The sequence below is a fragment of the Eleutherodactylus coqui genome, chromosome 7, assembly GCF_035609145.1.
Source record: "Eleutherodactylus coqui strain aEleCoq1 chromosome 7, aEleCoq1.hap1, whole genome shotgun sequence".
Classification (NCBI taxonomy): Eukaryota; Metazoa; Chordata; class Amphibia; order Anura; family Eleutherodactylidae; genus Eleutherodactylus; species Eleutherodactylus coqui.
Window position 1 is genome coordinate 47,990,384 of NC_089843.1, and position 20,865 is coordinate 48,011,248.

General features: G+C 45.9%; 1 protein-coding gene across 1 annotated transcript; it reads left to right on the plus strand.

Annotated features, from left to right (window-relative positions):
* The first annotated feature begins 5,266 nt into the window (after window positions 1-5,266).
* On the plus strand, window positions 5,267-15,432 carry LOC136572422 (fatty acid binding protein 1-B.1-like). The gene is made up of 5 exons (XM_066572963.1): window positions 5,267-5,415; window positions 9,920-10,008; window positions 11,051-11,226; window positions 13,562-13,660; window positions 15,301-15,432. Exons 2-5 carry the CDS (start codon window positions 9,939-9,941, stop codon window positions 15,376-15,378), a joined length of 423 nt encoding a protein of 140 aa, XP_066429060.1. The 5' UTR covers window positions 5,267-5,415; window positions 9,920-9,938; the 3' UTR covers window positions 15,379-15,432.
* The last annotated feature ends 5,433 nt before the right edge of the window (window positions 15,433-20,865 follow it).

Sequence of the window (20,865 nt, forward strand, 5' to 3'; positions counted from 1 at the left end):
TGATGCTAATGATTGCAGCATCGCCGCTCACCACCTGGGTAGACTCCTCAAACTTTCCAAGGACCTGGCAGATGTCTGCCAACCAGGCCCACTCTTCTGAAAAGAATTGAGGAGGCTGACTCCCACTGCGCCGCCCATGTTGGAGTTGGTATTCCACTATAGCTCTACGCTGCTCATAGAGCCTGGCCAACATATGCAGCGTAGATTTCCACCGTATGGGCACGTCGCACAGCAGTCGGTGCACTGGCAGATTAAACCGATGTTGCAGGGTGCGCAGGGTGGCAGTGTCCGTGTGGGACTTGCGGAAATGTGCGCTTTTCAGAAAGCGCTGAACCACCAAATTAAAGACGTGGGCCAGGCATGGCACGTGCGTGAGGCTGCCGAGCTGCAGAGCCGCCACCAGGTTACGGCCGTTGTCACACACGACCATGCCCGGTTGGAGGCTCAGTGGCGCAAGCCAGCGGTCGGTCTGCTCTGTCAGACCCTGCAGCAGTTCGTGGGCCGTGTGCCTCTTATCTCCTAAGCTGAGTAGTTTCAGCACGGCCTGCTGCCGCTTGCCCACCGCTGTGCTGCCACGCCGCGCGACACCGACTGCTGGCGACGTGCTGCTGCTGCTGACACATCTTGATTGCGAGACAGAGGTTGCGTTGGAGGAGGAGGAGGAGGAGGAGGGTGCTTTAGTGGAGGAAGCATACACCGCCGCAGATACCACCACCGAGCTGGGGCCCGCAATTCTGGGGGTGGGTAGGACGCGAGCGGTCCCAGGCTCTGACTCTGTCCCAGCCTCCACTAAATTCACCGAATGTGCCGTCAGGGAGATATAGTGGCCCTGCCCGCCTGTGCTTGTCCACGTGTCCGTTGTTAAGTGGACCTTGGCAGTAACCGCGTTGGTGAGGGCACGTACAATGTTGCGGGAGACGTGGTCGTGCAGGGCTGGGACAGCACATCGGGAAAAGTAGTGGCGACTGGGAACTGAGTAGCGCGGGGCCACCGCCGCCATCATACTTTTGAAGGACTCAGTTTCCACAACCCTATATGGCAGCATCTCCAGGCTGATAAATTTGGCTATGTGCACGTTTAACGCTTGAGCGTGCGGGTGCGTGGCGGCGTACTTGCGCTTGCGCTCAAACACTTGCGCTAGCGACGGCTGGACGCTGCGCTGACAGACATTGCTGGATGGGGCCGAGGACAGCGGAGGTGAGGGTGTGGGTGCAGGCCAGGAGACGGTAGTGCCTGTGTCCTCAGAGCGGGGTTGGATCTCAGTGGCAGGTTGGGGCACAGGGGGAGAGGCAGCGGTGCAAACCGGAGGCGGTGAACGGCCTTCGTCCCACCTTGTGGGGTGCTTGGCCATCATATGTCTGCGCATGCTGGTGGTGGTGAGGCTGGTGGTGGTGGCTCCCCGGCTGATCTTGGCGCGACAAAGGTTGCACACCACTGTTCGTCGGTCGTCTGCACTCTCAGTGAAAAACTGCCAGACCTTTGAGCACCTCGGCCTCTGCAGGGTGGCATGGCGCGAGGGGGCGCTTTGGGAAACAGTTGGTGGATTATTCGGTCTGGCCCTGTCTCTACCCCTGGACACCGCACTGCCTCTTGCAACCTCCCCTGCTGCTGCCCTTGCCTCCCCCTCTGAAGACCTGTCCTCAGTAGGCGTAGCAAACCAGGTGGGGTCAGTCACCTCATTGTCCTGCTGCTCTTCCTCTATATCCTCTGTGCGCTCCTCCCTCGGACTTAATGCCCTTACTACTACCTCACTGATAGACAACTGTGTCTCATCGTCATCGGCCTCCTCACCCACTGAAAGGTCTTGAGACAGTTGCCGGAAGTCCCCAGCCTCATCCCCCGGACTCCGGGAACTTTCCAATGGTTGGGCATCAGTCACGATAAACTCCTCTGGTGGGAGAGGAACCACTGCTGCCCAATCTGAGCAGGGGCCCGAGAACAGTTCCTGGGAGTCTGCCCGCTCCTCAGAATGTCTCATTGTAATGGAGTGAGGAGGCTGGGAGGAAGGAGGGGCAGCAGCCAGAGGATTCTGAGTTGCAGCAGTGGACGGCGCAGAATTGTGGGTGGACGATAGATTGCTGGAAGCACTTTCTGCCATCCACGACAGGACCTGCTCACACTGCTCATTTTCTAATAAAGGTCTACCGCGTGGACCCATTAATTGTGCGATGAATGTGGGGACGCCAGAAACGTGCCTCTCTCCTAATCCTGCAGCAGTCGGCTGCGATACACCTGGATCAGGAGCTCGGCCTGTGCCCACACCCTGACTTGGGCCTCCGCGTCCTCGGCCGCGTCCACGTCCTCTAGGCCTACCCCTACCCCTCAGCATGCTGTATTACCAGTAGTGCAGAAACAGAACGCTGTAATTAAATGTGCCGCTTAATGGCCTGTGGTTGGAGGCTGACTTTGCTTACAGAACGCCAGGAAATAATTTGGCGCAAGCCTGCTGTAAGACTTAGCTGGCTGCGTATGATTTTGTAGAACTACTACACCCAGCACAGACAGACCCAGAACACTGAGCACAGTGACAGGCAGGCCAAATAGATTTTTTGCCCCAAATTTTTTAGCAAAGGCCCACTGCCTATATTCAATCAATAATATGTCTTCTGTCCCTGCCTAAGCACTTCTGTCCCTGGAGTATGTCACAGAACTGCAGAGTGTTGCACTGTGAACTGCAACACAGCGGTGATTTCAGAGCCCAGACAGAGCCAGGAAATAATTTGGCGCAAGCCTGCTGTAACACTTAGCTGGCTGCGTATGATTTTGTAGAACTACTACACCCAGCACAGACAGACCCAGAACACTGAGCACAGTCACAGGCAGGCCAAATAGATTTTTTTCCCACAAATTTTTTTGCAAAGGCCCACTGCCTATATTCAATCAATAATATGTCTTCTGTCCCTGCCTACGCACTTCTGGCCCTGGAGTATTACTGCAGGACGGAATGCTCTGCACGGCAGATATACCAAAAAAAAAAAAAATGTGCAACACTGCAAAAAACAGACTCCACAGTACTGCACACAGTTAGATGTGGCCCTAGGAAGGACCGTTGGGGTTCTTGAAGCCTAAAATACTCCTAACGCTCTCCCTATAGCAGCTCCGGCACCAGCAGCACTGTCCCTGATCTATGTCAGAATGCATCTGAGGCGAGCCGCGGGAGGGGCCGATTTTTATACTCGGGTGACACCTGATCTCGCCAGCCACTCACTGCAGAGGGGTGGTATAGGGCTTGAACGTCGCAGGGGGAAGTTGTAATGCCTTCCCTGTCTTTCAATTGGCCAGAAAAGCGCGCTAACGTCTCAGAGATGAAAGTGAAAGTAACCCGAACATCGCGTGGTACTCGTTACGAGTAACGAGCATCTCGAACACGCTAATACTCGAACGAGTATCAAGCTCGGACGAGTACGTTCGCTCATCTCTAATTATAACATATAATATTGTATCGCTCAAGAAAGACGCCCCTTTTGCCATCACCACGTCCTCAGGGAGAGAGTTCCACAGTCTTACTGCTCTTACAGTAAAGACCCTCTTCTATGTCGGTGTAGAAACCTTCTGTACTCTAGATGTAGAGAGCGCCCCCTTGTTACAATCCTGGGTATAAATAGGTGATGGGAGAGATCTTTGTATTGTCCCCTGATATATTTATACATAGTTATTAGGTCACTCCACAGCTGTCTTTTCTCTAAACTAAATAACGCCAATTTTGATCAGCTCTCTGGGTATTGCAGTCTGCCCATTTCCTGTATTATTAAGTTGTCTCCCTATGTACCCGCTCAAGCTCTGATACTTCTTTTTGAGTACCGGTGCCCAAAACTGTCCACAATATTCCATTTGTGGTCTGACCAGTGACTTGTAAAGAGGAAAAACAATGTTCTCATCATGTGCTCCTAGACCTCTTTTGATGCACCCCATGATCCTATTTGCCTTGGCAGCAGCTGCCTGACACTGGTTGCTCCAGTTAAGCTTACAGTTAGCTAAAACCCCCAAGTCCTTTTTGATGTCAGTGTCACCCAGTGGTTTCCCACTGTGTAATGGTGACATGTATTTCTCTGCCCATGTGCAGAACGTTAAATCTAATTTGCCATTTTTCTGCCCCCAACTTATCCAGATCCTCTTGCAACTACATTCTGTCCTCTTTTGTGTTAATTACTTTACATAGTTTTGTGTCATCTGCAAATATTAATATTTTACTGTGCAATCCTTCAACTAGGTCAACATATTGAAAAGAATGGGGCCCAAAACCGCCCCCTGTGGTACCCCACTAGTAACGGTGATCCAATCCTGGTATGACATGGCCATGCCATATCTTTAAAGGCCTATCTTTAAAATAGGACAAGTGGCGATTTTTAACCTCACAGCATGGCTACGGGAGGGGAAGAGGGAAGAGATCGTTCATGCGAATCACTCGATTCAAAAGAATGGAGTTCATATTTGCGTGAGTTTTGTGCGTCTCTCAGCGCACAAAACCCACGTGAGATTCTTGCTCGTGTAAAATTAGCCTAATTTTGACAACGTTGGCAACATTTACATGTCACAATACCAGTTTGGGGGTCCCGAACAGCCCTTTCACAATGACATTGCAAGGTGCCATTCAGGTATCAGGGTAGCCCAAGTCCTTCTAAAGGCCCCCAGGTTTGTCATGCATGATTGTCTGTCTGATAGACTGCCTGTCAGAATACAGCATAGTACTGCATTAAACTGCATGAGCAATCACAAGATCAAATCCTCTAGGGTACTTAAAAAAAGGGACATTTTTTTATAAAGCACAGCATATAGAAAGTTTAAAACACAACTATTTCCATATTTAGAACAAAAAGAATGAAAAAAAAACATTTGGTGTCGCTGTGTCCATAAAAAGTCTGATCTATTAAAAAAAATTGTGTCATCTATCCCAAAAAAGGAGAAACCAAAAAATAAAGGTCGTGTCTTTAAGGAGTAATTACTGCTCAGGTTGTAATGTTTTTTGTTTAAGTTGTTATTTTCTGAATACGGTAGTAGCCGTTTGGACTCTATGTAGGTATTAAAGTTATAGTGTGTGTTTTTATATTGTATAGTTTGATATAGATTTTATTGCCATGTTTTATATTGTTGTCTATTGGTCATAGGTTTTATTATGTACAGCAGATGATGGGGTTGATTTCAAAATATTTAAGTGCTGGTTGGATGGGGTGTAACTGTGTAAGCCATCGTTTTTAAATATAGCTTACCTTTTTGTGAATGCTTGCTGTTTGGGCAGGGTGGAGCAGGAGAAAATCGAATTGTGTGTGTTTTAATTATAGGAAAAGAACTAGCAATAATTTATTTACCTAATAAAGCTGCAACTGTACTTAAGGGAGGCAGCGGCTCTGGGAATTTACTTCTTGTCAGTGCATCCCGACAGAACTGTCATTTCAGAAGCTGCTGCAGTTTGCCTTGGTGAGTATTTGTTTTTTACTGATTCTTTTCTGTCTTATGCTGCCATGTGATATTTATTAATCTGCTTATATTCCATAGTAACCTTTGCTGTCCGATATGTATGTGGTTCTCTGGGCTATATGGTGATGTCTAGGTTGCAGTCTTTAGTTCGTACTGCTCAGTCTGATGTTATAAGGCTATCCCAGCAGCCCTGTAATCAGCCCCCTCTCCATCAAAGACCCCAGAGGAGAATAGGAATGGGTAATGGTTGGTTCTGGGAGATTGGGAGCTGTGGAAGATAAATGTGCTAATTTCGGACTATCTGTATATAATTCCTATGGTGTTCTATCTGAACTAGATGGTGCTGTGGTTACTGATACAAATTGGGTTCCTTATGTGCCGAGTAATGTGACTAGTAAGGGAGAAGTTGTTCTGCATGAGGCATCAGGTGTAATAATAATTTAATCATTTAGCTTTCGTACACAAAGAATTCCAAAATTTTAACCAAGAAATTTGTAAGATAACAGGTTCAACTACATTTTCAAAGGTGTTCCTGGTCTGTAATAAGATGAACAAGGCACATTGTATCTCAGAATTTAAATTGAACCTGCCCAAGGCACCATAAACTAATTTATGGTGCTATTAGGGCAAGTGACAAGTTGCCGGAGGAGGTATGTTTCATATGCACCTGCTTCCTTTGTTCCCACCTGTAAAGTTCACATTCTGGATGAAAATCTGACTCTTTTTAGAGCCCCATGCACGCACTCTCCTATACTAGACTCTGGAGAGCGTGCACAGGACTCTGAAAAGAGTCAGATTTTTTTTCCGTTGCATGGACTTCGCAGGTGGGCACCGCAGGAAGTATCAAAAATACCTCGCCCTGTCACCTGCCATAACAGCGCCATTAGTTAGTTTATGGTGCTTTAGGCAGGTGACAGCTTCCCTTTAATGAGTTACTAAGACAATGTTGTAAAACTGAAAGTTTTGGACATGTTAGCCATGATGTTGGTAGATGAAGTTTAAGTTCTTCAAGAGCGATGGTTTACATCATTCATATGAAGGTAAAGATAAGCTGGGTGAGGAATTCAGCTATTCAAGATTTAGCTATTTATGGAGCTGGGTGTGCCGGGACGGTACTGTAAAGTATTGTAACCCCTAGCTCTGCTGAGTGTGTTTCAACCTTATACATCCTCTTCTTCAGACTTTATTATATTAAGACATTTTGTAGATTAACTATATTCCACTGTAACTGGTGCATCCATGGGAGCCTCAGTTACAGGGAAAACATCCCCCTGTAGTCACTCTACAGGGGGCACCTGGCGGTCATGTGACCGCTGGTTTGAATAATGGGTGTAACAGTTCTTCTTTCTCTCTTTACTACATAGCGCTCACTGAGCGCTATGTTGCCTGCAAGAGGGAAGTGGTTAGAAACTGCTTTTGCCTTCTTCTCAAGGTTCTCAGCTATGACTAACAGCCAAGGACCCGACCTGCTCCTGTTAGATTGCAGCAGCAGGATCTTTAATCCTGCACCGTATTTTACTGTCAGCTACCGTAGAATTAAAGCCCAGAACCAAGCGCCATAAATTTATTGTACTTGGTCCTCAAGGGGGTAACTTGGCATACAGTTTCAGAAGGTTAAAACACAGTTTCAATACTTGGCAATGCTGTCTCTCGACAAGTTACACTCTTCAAAAAGAACCTATCATCACCTTTGAGTCCCATAAAGTACATTATGGAGCTTAAAGGTGAGGGAACTGGGAGCCCAGGGAGTGATGTTAGATACTCACCATGCACCCTGTATTTGCATTACTTTGCAAAGTTGGCGCAGTCATTTCAGCCAGCTCTGTGCATGTGCGCTCTATTCATCTCTATGACAGAGCATGCACACACAACCGTCTGAAGAGTCACGCTGTGCGCGCGCCAACGACCGGGGAACACAATGCAGGAATAGTATCAAAAATTCACAATTTTTGGGACAAAATGTTGCTTGCTCCAAAGTTGAAACTTTTTAACCTAGAAGTCCTACACAGAAAGTTTAATAAATTCCCCTCCTCGTGTGTTTCTTCTAGTTTGGCATATCTGCACATTCTGTGTCTTATTTTACTACATAAAGGTAATTACCCGCTTTGTTCTCAGTCTGCTAGGAAAGGTGAGTGTTTGGAATCGGGTCACATGATGCAGGGTAGCCTGGTAATTGGTGTTATTGGGCTTCCTGTTGGCATCCAATGCTGCACCCAGAGAATGTAGAGACCGTCTTGAAGTTGGTTTATGCAATGTAATCAATATGTAACTAAAAACTTCCTGTTTAGGAACTTTGGTGGCAGCGCATTAATGTATAATGTGTGGTCCATGGGCGAAACTTATGATGCTTATGATGTAGTTTCTGGTGTCGCTTTGAAAAAAATTGTTGCAAATGTTTTGCTGGCCATGCAACTTCTCTTCAAAGTGGGTGGGGCTTAATGGGGGTGGTGGGGCTGCCCCAGACTGACAGATTTATGTATAAATGTATGCCAGAAATTAGGGTAAACTATACCAGAAATGTATGGTAGGCTGGACTTGGTGTACACTGATAAGAAGGTGCATGGAGCTGCGCGTGCCTCTTCATGTGCTCGGCGCACCATACATTAGGTGAAAATATACTAAGCTCGGTGTCAGAAATGCTGGAGCTGGAGGTGCTATAGAAGGTATGGCTCCCATTGAATTCAATTGGAGCGAAGTGTTCTATTCAGCTATGTTCACACATGGCGGATTTGCAGTGCAGACCCTCCACATAGAAGATCCGCAGTGTTTACAGTAGCAGCAAAGTGGATGAATCCAATTGCAGAAAATTACCTGCAGAGCAGATTTTGAACCCTCAGTATGTTAAGTATAGCAGTGGATTTTCGAGATCAGATTCCACCTCTTCAAATGACGGGGGTGAAAACCGCACAAATGGTGCAGGTTTAGGAGAAACATTTTGCAACAAATCCATCCTGTGCGGACATAGCCTTACACTTCTGCCTCCAACCACAATGGACACAGAACAGTCAACATCTGGCCCGCTGCAGTGAGTGCGAGGGCTGAGATCAGGTGTATGGGGGCCTTAAAGCAACCCTCAGGGCCTGGACAAAGATGGCTACACCACTTCTCTAACTACCTGATGTACGCTGTGCATTAAGATGCATCATTAGTCTAAGACGCTACACCTGTCAGCAGTACCGGCCAGTCAGAGCACCATGTAGTGTCTTAGATTTCCAATGTGTACTAATGCACAGTGTACATCAGGCAGTCATAGATGTGGTGCAGCCATCTTCGTTTGTCCAGGACTGGAGAGTTTTTCTACGTTTTCACTGAATCTCCTTGTATCAATCTATAATGTCTGTTCAGTCAATGTCTTTTTCTACAGTTTGATGTACATTATATTTGCATCTTTAAGAATTGCACAAGTCACCTGAAGTTGGAGGTCTTTTAAGACTCTGGCCTTTCTGCCTAAGTCTTTTTATCTACTCACATTAGCTCGGTATCACTGGGAACTAAAAGATTGTGGTCACCATGACCATTGATCTGCAAGACAAACATTGATGTTGAGCCAAGCTGTAAAGCCAGAGATGACATCACCTCGCCGCTGATCAGCCCCATAAATCAAACCACTTAAGCTCCAGCTGATGTTCTCATTCACAGAATAAAACCCTAAAATATAACTTTTAATCTAATTCATTTAAAAAAGGGACAAAGTTATGCAACTAGTCAAACATGAAAAAAACTTTTTACGTTCCGATAGAAGAGACTGCAGCTATCCAACCAAACCGTTATTAGGGTCAATAACAGGATTCAAACTCAGGGCCCCAGAGTTTCAAAGCCAAGACGGTAGCTTCTTTATAAGGGTAGAAAATTCATATAGTGTGGAAAAAGGTGATAATCAAAGAATGTTGAAGCCCAAATAATTAGAAAGCATCCATAAGATGATACAATAGTAAATATAGACAAATTCCCCTTTAGATAGTTCACCATAACATTACTTGTAAGATAGCTTTAAGAGAAACAGGTTAGTACTAATTACAAGCTCTGTGAACAAAGCTAGCTAATCATAGCAGCTGTCATCAGACTGTTATATCAAAGACTGACTGGTTCCTCACAAGACATATATTAAATACACAAAATTATTGCTAAACAATCTGGAAACCGTGGTCCCGATATAGAATTCCCCCAAAAAACAGGAGGTCCACTTAGGCTCAAAGGTGCAAAAACATGGCAGACTTGTATCCCAGCATAACACTAGGAAAACAAGTCAGAAAACTCAACGGGTTTCTTTTAGTCTTGTTGAACACTAAATTATCAGGAGTAAAAATCTTTGTTTTGTATCATGACTGTCTTTTTGGTTATGCTTCAGAGTCCAAAAAATAGATAAACAGTAAATGATAAAGATAATAGTCAGTAGCCAGTCCTGATGGTGGACTGATAATAGTCAGTAGTCAGTCTTGATGGGAGACTGGTACTGGGTAGAAAAAACGATGTTCTCATTCATTTCATCTCACTCTTTTTGTAGCTGAAGAACTCTCTCCAAAATGCCTGGACTCGTTGGAACATATGAGAAGAAGCAGAATGAAGGCTTTCTGTGTTGCATGAAGTTACTTAGTAAGTGTCAATGACAAGCAAGTTAAACTGAATGATGTGAAACGGCAGACAAAGGCTTTTCTATGAGGTAGCATCTGAGGGGATGGGAAGCAACATCCTCAATAGGAGTACACATTCTGTGATGCCACTGCACCATTACCAGTCATGTCACTAGTACTAGACTAGACCAAGGGTGGTCTTTAGAGATGAGCGAGAAACGCTTGTCTGACTTCGCCATAACGCAGAGCTAATGTAAGTCTAGGTGTCTATTTTCATTGGTGTAATATCAGAGCCGTGTGTTAAAAACACAGTATCTATATTGCATGAAAAATACAGCCATTATGGTTTATGGAAAGTGAGTAAAGTACAGATGCAACCGTATGTAATCTGCATTCATTGGTAACATCTTCTATTTTTACATGGTAGAGGGCAAAACCAATGACTGCAAATACAGATCAAATATATAAACCTACATCTGCAATATCATGTGTAACACATCCATATTACAGATGTTATATGGTCATACAGGGGCGTAGCTAAAGGTTCAGGGGCCTGGGTGCAATAGATATAATGCCCACTGAAACCTTTTCTATTTTGGTCAGTTGGTTGTAATTTTCATCAGACTAGGGCTACACAGTAACCCTTGCCATGACGCAGGTCAGAGTGTAACTCTGTGATACTATAGTGACATAGAAGTCATTGTGGGTTGCATTTCAAATTGAAAGTTCCTGCAGATCGTAATGGTTGTAGCAACTTGCAAGTCACAGTGTGACTGCATTGAATTCTATTAGCTTAGAAGATCGCAGGGCTACACTGCACTTTTTGGTTGCATGACTTGTTGTGGTCAATGATGCCATTTAGACCTAAGCTAAATTTCCCTATTGAATTGTATATACTTGTGGTATTTGGCAACTGGGGTTGGCCTTTTATTCCTCACTCTTCTAGATCAAGAACATGGACAAGACATTGCCAGACCTTGACTTTGAAAGGTCTAACATCATCTTGAAGGCTTCCTAGGACCTTGTTGAGCCTATTGGTTGATTTTCAATGTTCTTGGTTTCAGACGTACCTGAAGAAAAGATGGAGAAGGCAAAAGGTCACAAGTGCACAATACAGATCGAGAAGACAGACAACGGCTGTTGTATCACAGAAAGAATTGGGGATGCTGTTGCAACAACTAATAAAATCACCTTTGATAAAAAGGGAGAAGTTGAACTGCCTTCAGGAGAGAAAGTCCAGGTATGGATATAATTGTCTTAAAGGGACATTTAAAGGGGTTGTAAACTATTGATGGCAATTAAAGTGACCCTCCAGGCCTGGACAAACAAGAGAAATGACTACCAGTTTATCTAACTACCTGATGCCCATGTGCATTAGTATGCATGATTAGTCTAAGACATTACACCTGCTTTAAGACAAAGGATTGTAAACTATAGATGGCTTATTCCCAGGATACGTTATCAATAGTAGATTGGCTAGGATCAGCTGCCAGGCCAACATACTTGTGCACTGAGCTGACTTCTGCAGGAAGCAGACGGCTCATTCTCACTGTATTGACCAAGTTTGGTATTGAAGGCAAAGTTTACATTCATTTCAGAGGGTACTTGGCCTGTGATACCAAGCCTGGCCACTACAGTAATAACAGAGCTGTTTGCTTCCTACAGAATTCAGATCAGTAAAGGAGTGCACTGGCCCAGTGAACAGCAGGGAGCCCAGGCAAGAACCCCACACCATTCTACTATTGATGATTTATCATGTGAATAGGACATCTAGAGTTTATAACCAGACAGCCCCTTTAACCAGTGTTGCATATGAGCAGCATGTAGTGTCTTAGACTGCCAATGCATGCTATACATAGAGTGCATCAGGTAGCCAGAGAAGCGGTGCAGCCATCTTTTTGTCCAGGCCCAGATTGTCTTTTTAATAGTAGATTGTCAGAGGTTCATCACCAGGAGCTCCGGTACTATTGTATCTTGACGCCACCGGAAGCTAGGGTCTGACCTGGCTGTGTGTCAGTGAACGCCCGCTATCCAACCCCTGGCTTCCGATTGGCTGGCCATCAGTGGCTCTGCTGCAGTGCTGTGCCATGGGTGAAGCTATAACTAGCATCCCTGCCGCTGTCGCCATTCCCCCTGCGGCCGCTGCAACCGTCCCCGCTGTCATTGTGTCATGCCTGCTCTGGCGCCTCACTCATACCTGGCCTCAGCTACAGAGGGGAACGCTGTCAACGTCTATGTTGGTTCGGCGGACCGGGGGTAAAAAGGGTCACGCAAGAGCTGGTGGCCGAGCATCCTCACTAACGGCAGCATGTTTAGGGACGGCACCAATTCAATCGGCATGTGTGTGAGGGCCGGGGAGAGTGATAGCTCCATCGTCAGCATTGCTTTTTGCCTGGCCTTTAGGCTTAGGGTTAGTATTCGTGTTAGGCTTACATTATTAGCTGTAAATGCTGCCATGTTACAGGTGTAACATAGAAGCATGTACAGCTAATAATGTAAGCCTAACACAAACTAACCCTAACGGCCAGGCAAAAACAATGCTGACGCTGCAAGGACCTTCAGCTAGTCAGCCAATTGGGAGCTAGGGGCATGACAGGGGCGTTCTTCCTGTCAAACCCCTAGCTTCTGGTGGGGTCAGGGTACAACAGTACCAGGAACTCCCTGATCATCAGTTCTCTGGGCAGTGCACTCATACACTGAGCTGATTTCTGCAGGAAGCAGACAGTTCCATTCCCACTGCAGTGGCGAGGCTTGGTATTGCAGGTTCCCTGGCAGCAGACTCTGCTGACTTTATTACTGATTACTTTATTATCCTGAGGATCTAGGTGGTTGGAGTAAAACACTTGTAACTGACGCAACTTTCTGGTTGCAAGAAACTTTAAGAACCGGAAGAGTAAACGTTACTACTTTTATTGAATTAAAAGGGTTTTCCCTGTAGTACCCCAAACTATGTAAAAGATATACACTCATCGTGGCACTGGACTGCTGCTTAGGTGGTCTGGCCCCATAGCAGCTGATGTCACCAGATAGGTTTACAGGACATCACCCGCCGCTCAGCGATCAGTGCCGCCAATCGATCAGTGCCGCTCATCGATCAGTGCCGCTCATCGATCAGTGCCGCTCATCGATCAGTGCCGCTCATCGATCAGTGCCGCTCATCGATCAGTGCCGCTCATCGATCAGTGCCGCTCATCGATCAGTGCCGCTCATCGATCAGTGCCGCTCATCGGAGAGGTTACCTTTTTTAAATGCTGCTGGCAATTTTGACAGCAGCATTTAAATGCCCCGATCGATGTTCAGGGGTCCCGCAGTGCCCCTGTGATGAGATGGGGGGATGTTGTACAGTTGCCATAGCAGCTGGGGGCAGATTGCGCAGCAAGCCATGCCTGTGGCTTGAAAAATGTGGTGGTGATGGGGGTGGAGGGGTGGGTAAGGGCCACATTCTTAAGGGGTTAAAGAAACTAAATTTGAAGACGCTGCTCTATAGTACCTTTCCCCTACTTGTCAGTTTCTGCATCTATGAACACTAATATGATGACGGCGACCGCTGGTTAACACTTTTTGGTCTCTTCTAGGCTACAGCTACAGTTACACCTGAGTGCGATCAGATAGTAGTGACAGTGAACGAAAGCTTTAAGATAACCCTGAAACAAACTGAAGAGGGCATGAAAATTGTAAGTTGTTTTATGTTTGTTTGTGTCCTCCCCCCCCCCCCCTCCTTCTTCACAGCGATGTAGCGAGGTAAAAAATTGCTGCGTTTTTTTGGGTTTCTCGGAGCGCATCGCTTATTGTTTTCAATGGGACCTTAAAGACATCTCATGGCATTCGCATGCCGTGCAATGTGCCTGCGATGCTTCCCATTGAAGTCAGTAGGAAACACTTGCGATCCTCTAACCGGAGGATCGCAGTTTCACAGAAGCGAAGCGAGGTGCTTTTGAATTCTGGCATCAGCTGTGTAAAACGCACATCGGCGTGCGCTCGCCTGTGTGAATGTAACCTGCCTTGCCTGAATCACTGGAAACGGCGATTTTGGCCGATGGTCGTCCCGTGTACAGGCGGCTGCCGGAGGGCACAGATCGACAAATCAATCAACTGTCAGTTGCTTTGTTTTTAGCTCAGCTGTCGGCAGCTCATCTCGAAGCGACTGCAGTGAATGGCGGCAGCGGCCAGAAGAGATCTCTGGCGCGGTCCGCCACCATTCACAGAATGACTATGACTCCTGTGTAAAAGCAGAAGTGTGACAGTCGGTGGGACGGCTGCCTGGTGCTTATGCGCTAACAGTTGTCCTGACCTTAACCCCTTCCAGCTCCAGGACGTACATTTACATCTTGCAGCGTCGGGGGATGTATAGAGAGAGATCGCGGCGCGACCTCTCTTCATACAGCGCTGGCATCAGCTGTTTATTACAGCTGACACTCATGGGCAATAGCCGCAATCAGCCACGCAGCTGATCTCGGCTATTAACCCTTTAAATGTTGTGGTCCCCTAGGGTGGGCTAAAAAAAAAACAACTAAAAATTAGATCAATAAAGTTTTACTAATTGTTTAAAAAAAAAAAAGTTGTAAAAAAGTTTAAATCAACTCCTTTTGCCATATCTATAATAAACAAAAATACATATTTGGTATCGCCGCGTGCGTAAAAATCCGATCTATCAAAGTAGTGCATTATTTACCCCGCACGGTGAATGTTGTCCGAAAAAATATATAAAGAACGCCAAACATGCACTTTCAGTCACCCTGTCTCACAGAAAAAAATGCAATATGAAGCGATCAAAAAGTCCTATGTATTCCCAAATGGTACCAATGTAAAGCACAGGACGTACCGCACAAAATTAGCCCTCTTACAACTATATGAATGGAAAAATAAAAAAGTTATTGCGCAGAAGATGACGGCAGAAAATAATTTTGAAAAATTAAATGTCTTTGAAACAAAATACAAGTAGTACAACACTTTTTTAAAAGTTTTTCAGTCCTTTATATAGTACTTTAAATAATTGCAGTGAAAAATACAACTCGTCCTGCAAAAAACAAGCCCTCATACTGTGACATTGATTGATAAAAAAGTTAAGTTTTTTTTTAAAAGGGTGAGGAAAAAACAAAAATAGGGGAAAAAAAGGGCAGCATCATTAAGGGGTTAAACTCTTATATTCTGAACTCTGTAAGTTATCCATGTGCAACAGTAGCAGCTGTGTAACCAATCCAGCTCTGCTACATAATACAAGTTCATCTTCACTTTAAGAGTGACTATAGACAATCATATATTATAACATGGCTACATATGTAATAACTTCCATGATTGTGTTTTTATCTCTTAGACTGTGGAGAAGGATGGCAAAGTCTGCGTGATAGACTGCGCAAGAGTGGCTGAGAAAGAAACCGAGAAGGCGGAATAGATAAGACGTCTGTATTACTCTTATGTAAAATAAACTAATGCAAGAAAGGAAAAACTGGTCTTGTGTTCACTAGATAATATCCTCCTAATATGTTTCGGGTGGTCAGATATCAATGCAGGATATGATGCAGCAGACGGAGTAACCAAAGTATACAGGATTTATTTTAGAACCCAAAAAATCATCCATCTGAACAAGTGCATTGAAATCCAATCCGATGGTCGCGATTTTCTGGTGCGTAAAAATCGGCCAGCCAGAAAAGATTGCGCATTCCAGTCAGCCGCTTTTACGCTGACCGGAAAATATAGGTCTGACCCGGTTTTTGGCCAGAATACGCCGACTGGTCCCATAGACTCGTATGGGAGCCTATGGGAGCTGCTGGAAAAAGGAGGTGGGAGGGAGTTTAGCAGCGGCTCTGCTAAAGTACCTCCCCCTCTCTGCACCTTGCCGGCTACTGAGATGGGGCGGGAGATTAGCACACTAGCTCCACTAACCTCCCACCCCGTGCCGGCAGTCGGTAAGGGGCGGAGAGGGGGAGGGAGTTTAGCAGAGCTGAACTCTCCCCCCTCCCTACGGTATTCTGGGCTGCAGCGTACACACGCTGCATCCGGGCCGTCTGAATGGACATTAAAACAGGAGATGCAGCCACCAATTGGTTGTGACTGCTTCTCGTTCATGTAGCCGAAAAATCGCAGCACCCGTGTGATAGAGGCCTGACGGCGCTGGGGTCCTAGGTTCAAATCTCATCAAGGACATCATCAACTTTGAAAACCTCCATTCACCCTTGGTTAGATTTGGACAACTGAGCCACCACACCTTGTAACGTTGGTTCACATCTTATTATGGACCATATCAGCAGGAAGGTTGTATGTTCTCATGGGTTTGCTTCTCGAGCATGGTGGCCCAGTCATTAGAACTGCTGCCTTACAGGGCTGGAGGTGTAGGTTCAAATCTGACCAAGGGTGATGTCTGTATTGAGTTTTTAAAAGTTGATGTCCTTGATGAGATTAGAGCCTAGAACCCCAGAACGGTAAGACAACAGTGCTAATCACTGAGCCACATTCATTGAAGAGGTACCATAAAAAAAAAAAGTGTCTTTCTGTTCCACTCACCTCACGAAGTACAATGAATTAAAGTCCTTTTATATTGGAGTTCCAAAACTAGAAACAAAATCGCAGTAGCCTGTGCCCTTGATCCAGTGTGTGTAAAAACTACGGCAAAATGCTTATTTTGCTTTTTTAGGGAAGGAAACCTGAACAATAAAACTGATCAAAAAAAGCTGCGTGTAACCTGAAATGTACCAATAAAAACTACAGCTCGTCACACACAAACTCTCACACAGCTCCGTGCATGGGAAAATAAAAGTTATTAAAAATGGTACCAATAACTAGATTGCCACACATAAAACAAGCCCTCATGCGGCCATGTCAACAAAAATTGGTAAAAAATTCTGGCTTTTGAAAAGTGAAGATGAAAATTCCCCCCACCCCCCCACCCCCCAAAAAAAATATTGTGTTTATGGCCAAAATATGTCAGATCCTAAAGGGGTTAATTAACATTTTGATCTCAGTTGACTTTTTTTTCTTATTTGCAGAGTAGTAGCTGTGGCTAGTATGGAAATAAGCGCATATAGCTACCTGTGCCAGCTTCTCCACTACCAGAGCAATATATGTGCCTCTTTCCATACTAGCAGCAACCACTACTCTGCAACAATTAGAAAAGGGCCAACTGAGCCCAAAGTATCAGTGGCACTACCTATGGCTTTCAACATACACTAGAGCAGTTCACTTGATAAATACAGCACCAGAACCAAGCTTAGCTTCGTTGGACACCTGCATCACATGACCTAGCTATATAAAACATGGGCGCAGTGTAACCAGCGGTCATTTTACAGTTGAACAGAGGACACAGAAGCTGCAGCACATTTATATGCCTGTATAACATGTGGCCTGTTAATAGGGACAAATATTCTGCAGAGGATATATTACTGCTGGTGTGAAAGCTTGTATACCGGGGTTATATAGGAGGGAGCAGAGAAAGAAGCTGCATCATGTTTATATGCCTATATAACACATGGTCAGTACATTGGGAGAAGGGATATTTCTGCTGCTGTCAACGTATATACAGCAAAAACAGACAAATTACGCTTTCAATTACTCAGGTTTATATCCTGTTCTAAAAAAGGCCAGGAAACAATGCTCACACTTTCGCATTTCCACCTAGCCACCTTTTCGCCTGGGAGAGTTACAGCGACGTTATGCAGCTAGCTAGGAGTGGGAAACTGTTAGCAGAAGTTGAACTTCACTGACATTGACATCTACCCCATATTCCGGCGTGTCCATGTTCAGCAGCCAGCCCTCCATCCCCCAGTTATGGGAACGTAAAAAAAAAATACCACCCCGACCATCCACGAGCACAGAGCCTGAGCCCCAAAACAGCTGCTTGCAATGGAAATGCTGCCCTTCAGGCTAGTGGACACAGACACCTTCCACAGCATCATACTCCAAGCTAATCCACTGTACCAGATGCCCAGCCATCATCATTTCTTTGCCCCAAAGGCTGTCCCTGCTCCACCGCCATGTGAGTGATACCGTGTCCCTGGTGTTATAAAACACTGTCAATGGCAGGGTGCAGTGCCAAGGACACATGGTCCAGCAAGCTTGGCCAGGGGTGTTATATACTGTTAACAGCACAGTGGGTCAATGTGCTGCAGATGAGGCCAATACTGGTGGTCCATGGTTTCCCTAAGAGTGGGACATTCATTCTTGTCTGTCCCCTCCTCATCCCCCTACTAGGGGAGTGCAGCCGCACAGCTGAAGTGCTGTAAATGGCTCTGCAGGCCCCGGCTGACATGTGGCCGACCCCACACAATCTGAAGCCAGACAAGATCATGTGTGACAACGCAGCCAACCTGCTAGTAGCATTTCACCTTGGCTATCTGACACATGTATCATAAAATCATAGAATTGAAGAGTTGGAAGAGACCAAAACAGACAGTCGTGATGATGCACTCAGCAGTATGACCATCCTCATCTGCCTGCTGGAACAGATGCTCCAGAGCCTCAGGGACAACGATGTGTTGTTTTTACAGGAAGAGGAGGAAGGGGTACCAACCTCCTCACTGTCTGACCAGTCCACCATTACTCAACACCACTGGGAGGGTGGCTTTGGGCAAGAGAGGGGAGCATCATTTTCTAAACGTTTCTCCTCCCATGTGAGAAGTATAGAGGAAGTGAAGGGTGATAATATGGTTCGAGAGGCAGGGGAGGGACTATGTAATATTCCTTCCATCCATCAATAACCCTAGCTATTCTACTTGGATGATGAAACCAGCCAGAGGACAGTATTAGGCCTGACCCCAAGGAATATGGGCCATTACCGTTAGGCACTTTGAGGCATAGGAGCTCTTCTTGATGCTACAGTGGTTGCAGAAGGTCTGTCACATTGCCCACATCAAACATCAGTTCATTACTGGGTGGCTACTTGATCCACACTACAAGTTCAAAATGATAAATCTAATTCCGGCAGTGGAGAGGGTCCGCAAAATGCAGCACTATAAGGACAGACAGTTAAGCATTTTGAACAGAGCATTTCCCCATGACTGTGGGGATGCATCTCTAATGGATTGCAGCTCTGTGACTCATGGTGGACGAGCAAGAAACAATCACAGCATCACTAAGGCTGGGTTCACACAGGGCGGATTGCCATCGGAAATCTCGCAGTTTGGCCGCAGGAAAAACCGCGAGATTCCCGCTGGTAGAACCGCCGCGGTTTAAGCCGCGGCGGCTTTGATGCGGCCCGGCCGCTCGCTCTTCCGCTACGGCCGGCGCTCCCATAGAGGAGAGCACGGCTGCAGCGGAATGAAAAAAAGAATGAGCATGCTGCATATTCTGAAACCACGGCTGCAGCGGCCGCAGCCGCGGTTTCAGCCGGACTTACCACAGCGGATTAGCCGTCCCGTGTGGACGACGTTTCTGAGAAATCTCGTCCACATGGCTGGCTAATCCTGAGATTAGCGGGCGGATTTGCCGCGGGCGGATCTGTCGCGGCAAAACCGCGGCAAATCCGCCCTGTGTGAACCCAGCCTAATACTGGTGGCAGGGGAGTCTAACAGAGGTGTTACGTAGTTTTTTTCAGCCTGTTGCAGCCGGCAGCAACAGCAAAGAGTAGGGCTGACCGTCACAGGCAGCACTTACCCTTGATGGTCAGGGGCGTACCTACAGGGGGTGCAGGAGTAGCAGTCACTACTGGGCTCTGGAGCCTTAGTGGGCCAAAAGGCCCCTCCATCACATAAGAAGACACAAGTATTATAAACAGAATATAATAGGTAGGTGGCCTGTTACAGATTTTGCATCAGGGTCCAAGAGCTTCTAGTTATGCCTCTAATGATGGTCCTAGAGTATGTGAGCTCCTGCACAGATGTACTCAAGACACGGCGTTGGCCCATTTGATTCTTGGTGACTAAGCAGGACGAATGGCCATAGCTTGCACAACATGCTTTAGAGGTGCTTGCCTGCCCCGCTGCCAGGTGTTCAGCACAGCTGGGGGTAGGTATTAACATTATATTATATAGTCTGATATAGATTTTATTGCCGTGTTGTATATTGTTGGCTATTGGTCATAGATTCTATAACGCAGCTGTTAAGGGTGATTTCAAAATAGAAAAATAAATCCAACAGGAAAAGCAGCTTGCATGGAAGATCATCTGCCTTTATTAAATTAGTGCCTGTTCATCAGAGTCAAACTGAAGACGCGTTTCGGTCCGATCTGGACTTTGGACGCTGAAACGCGTCTTCAGTTTGACTCTGGTGAACAGGCAGTAATTTAATAAAGGCAGATGATCTTCCACGCAAGCTGCTTTTCCTGTTGGATTTCTTTTCAGTGAATTACTGCCAAGGACTGGGCGGTGGAGATGTCTCTGGTTAAAGATCTTGCCACACATGGAGCCAGTAACACAGGAAGCTATGTGGTGAGCATGATAACTTTTTCAAAATACTTAAGTGCTGGTTGGATGGGGTGTAACTGTTTAAGCCATAGTGTTTACATATAGCTTGCTTTTCTGTGAATGCTTGGTGTTTAGGCAGGGCGGAGATGTGAATTTCCTAATCACCTGAAAATCCATTTGGATGGGCTTTAATTATCATAGGAGAAGAGCTAGCAGTAATTTATTTACCTAATTAAGCTGCAACTGTACTTAAGGAAGGTAGCAGCTCTGTGAGTTTATGTCTTGTGCATGTATCCAGACAATATGAAAACAAAGATCTGGTACCGTGTTAGCCAATAGAGCAAAATGTGATTGTTTCCAGCAAGAGAAACCAAGCAATCTTGTAGATATGATACCTTTTAATGGCTAACAAAAATATATGATGTTAAAGCAAGCTTCCGAACCAACGCAGGGTTCTTCTTCAGGCTTATGGATTGGATCTGAAGAGGCATGGATATTTATACACACTTATAATCAGGAGTGCATTACCCTCTGACACACAAAAA

Coding starts and splice junctions, on each gene's coding strand:
- LOC136572422 (XM_066572963.1), top strand. CDS start 9,939: ATGCCTGGACTCGTTGGAACATATGAGAAGAAGCAGAATGAAGGCTTT. Junction 11,227..13,561: donor CTTCAGGAGAGAAAGTCCAG/GTATGGATATAA, acceptor GGTCTCTTCTAG/GCTACAGCTACAGTTACACC. Junction 13,661..15,300: donor CTGAAGAGGGCATGAAAATT/GTAAGTTGTTTT, acceptor TTTATCTCTTAG/ACTGTGGAGAAGGATGGCAA.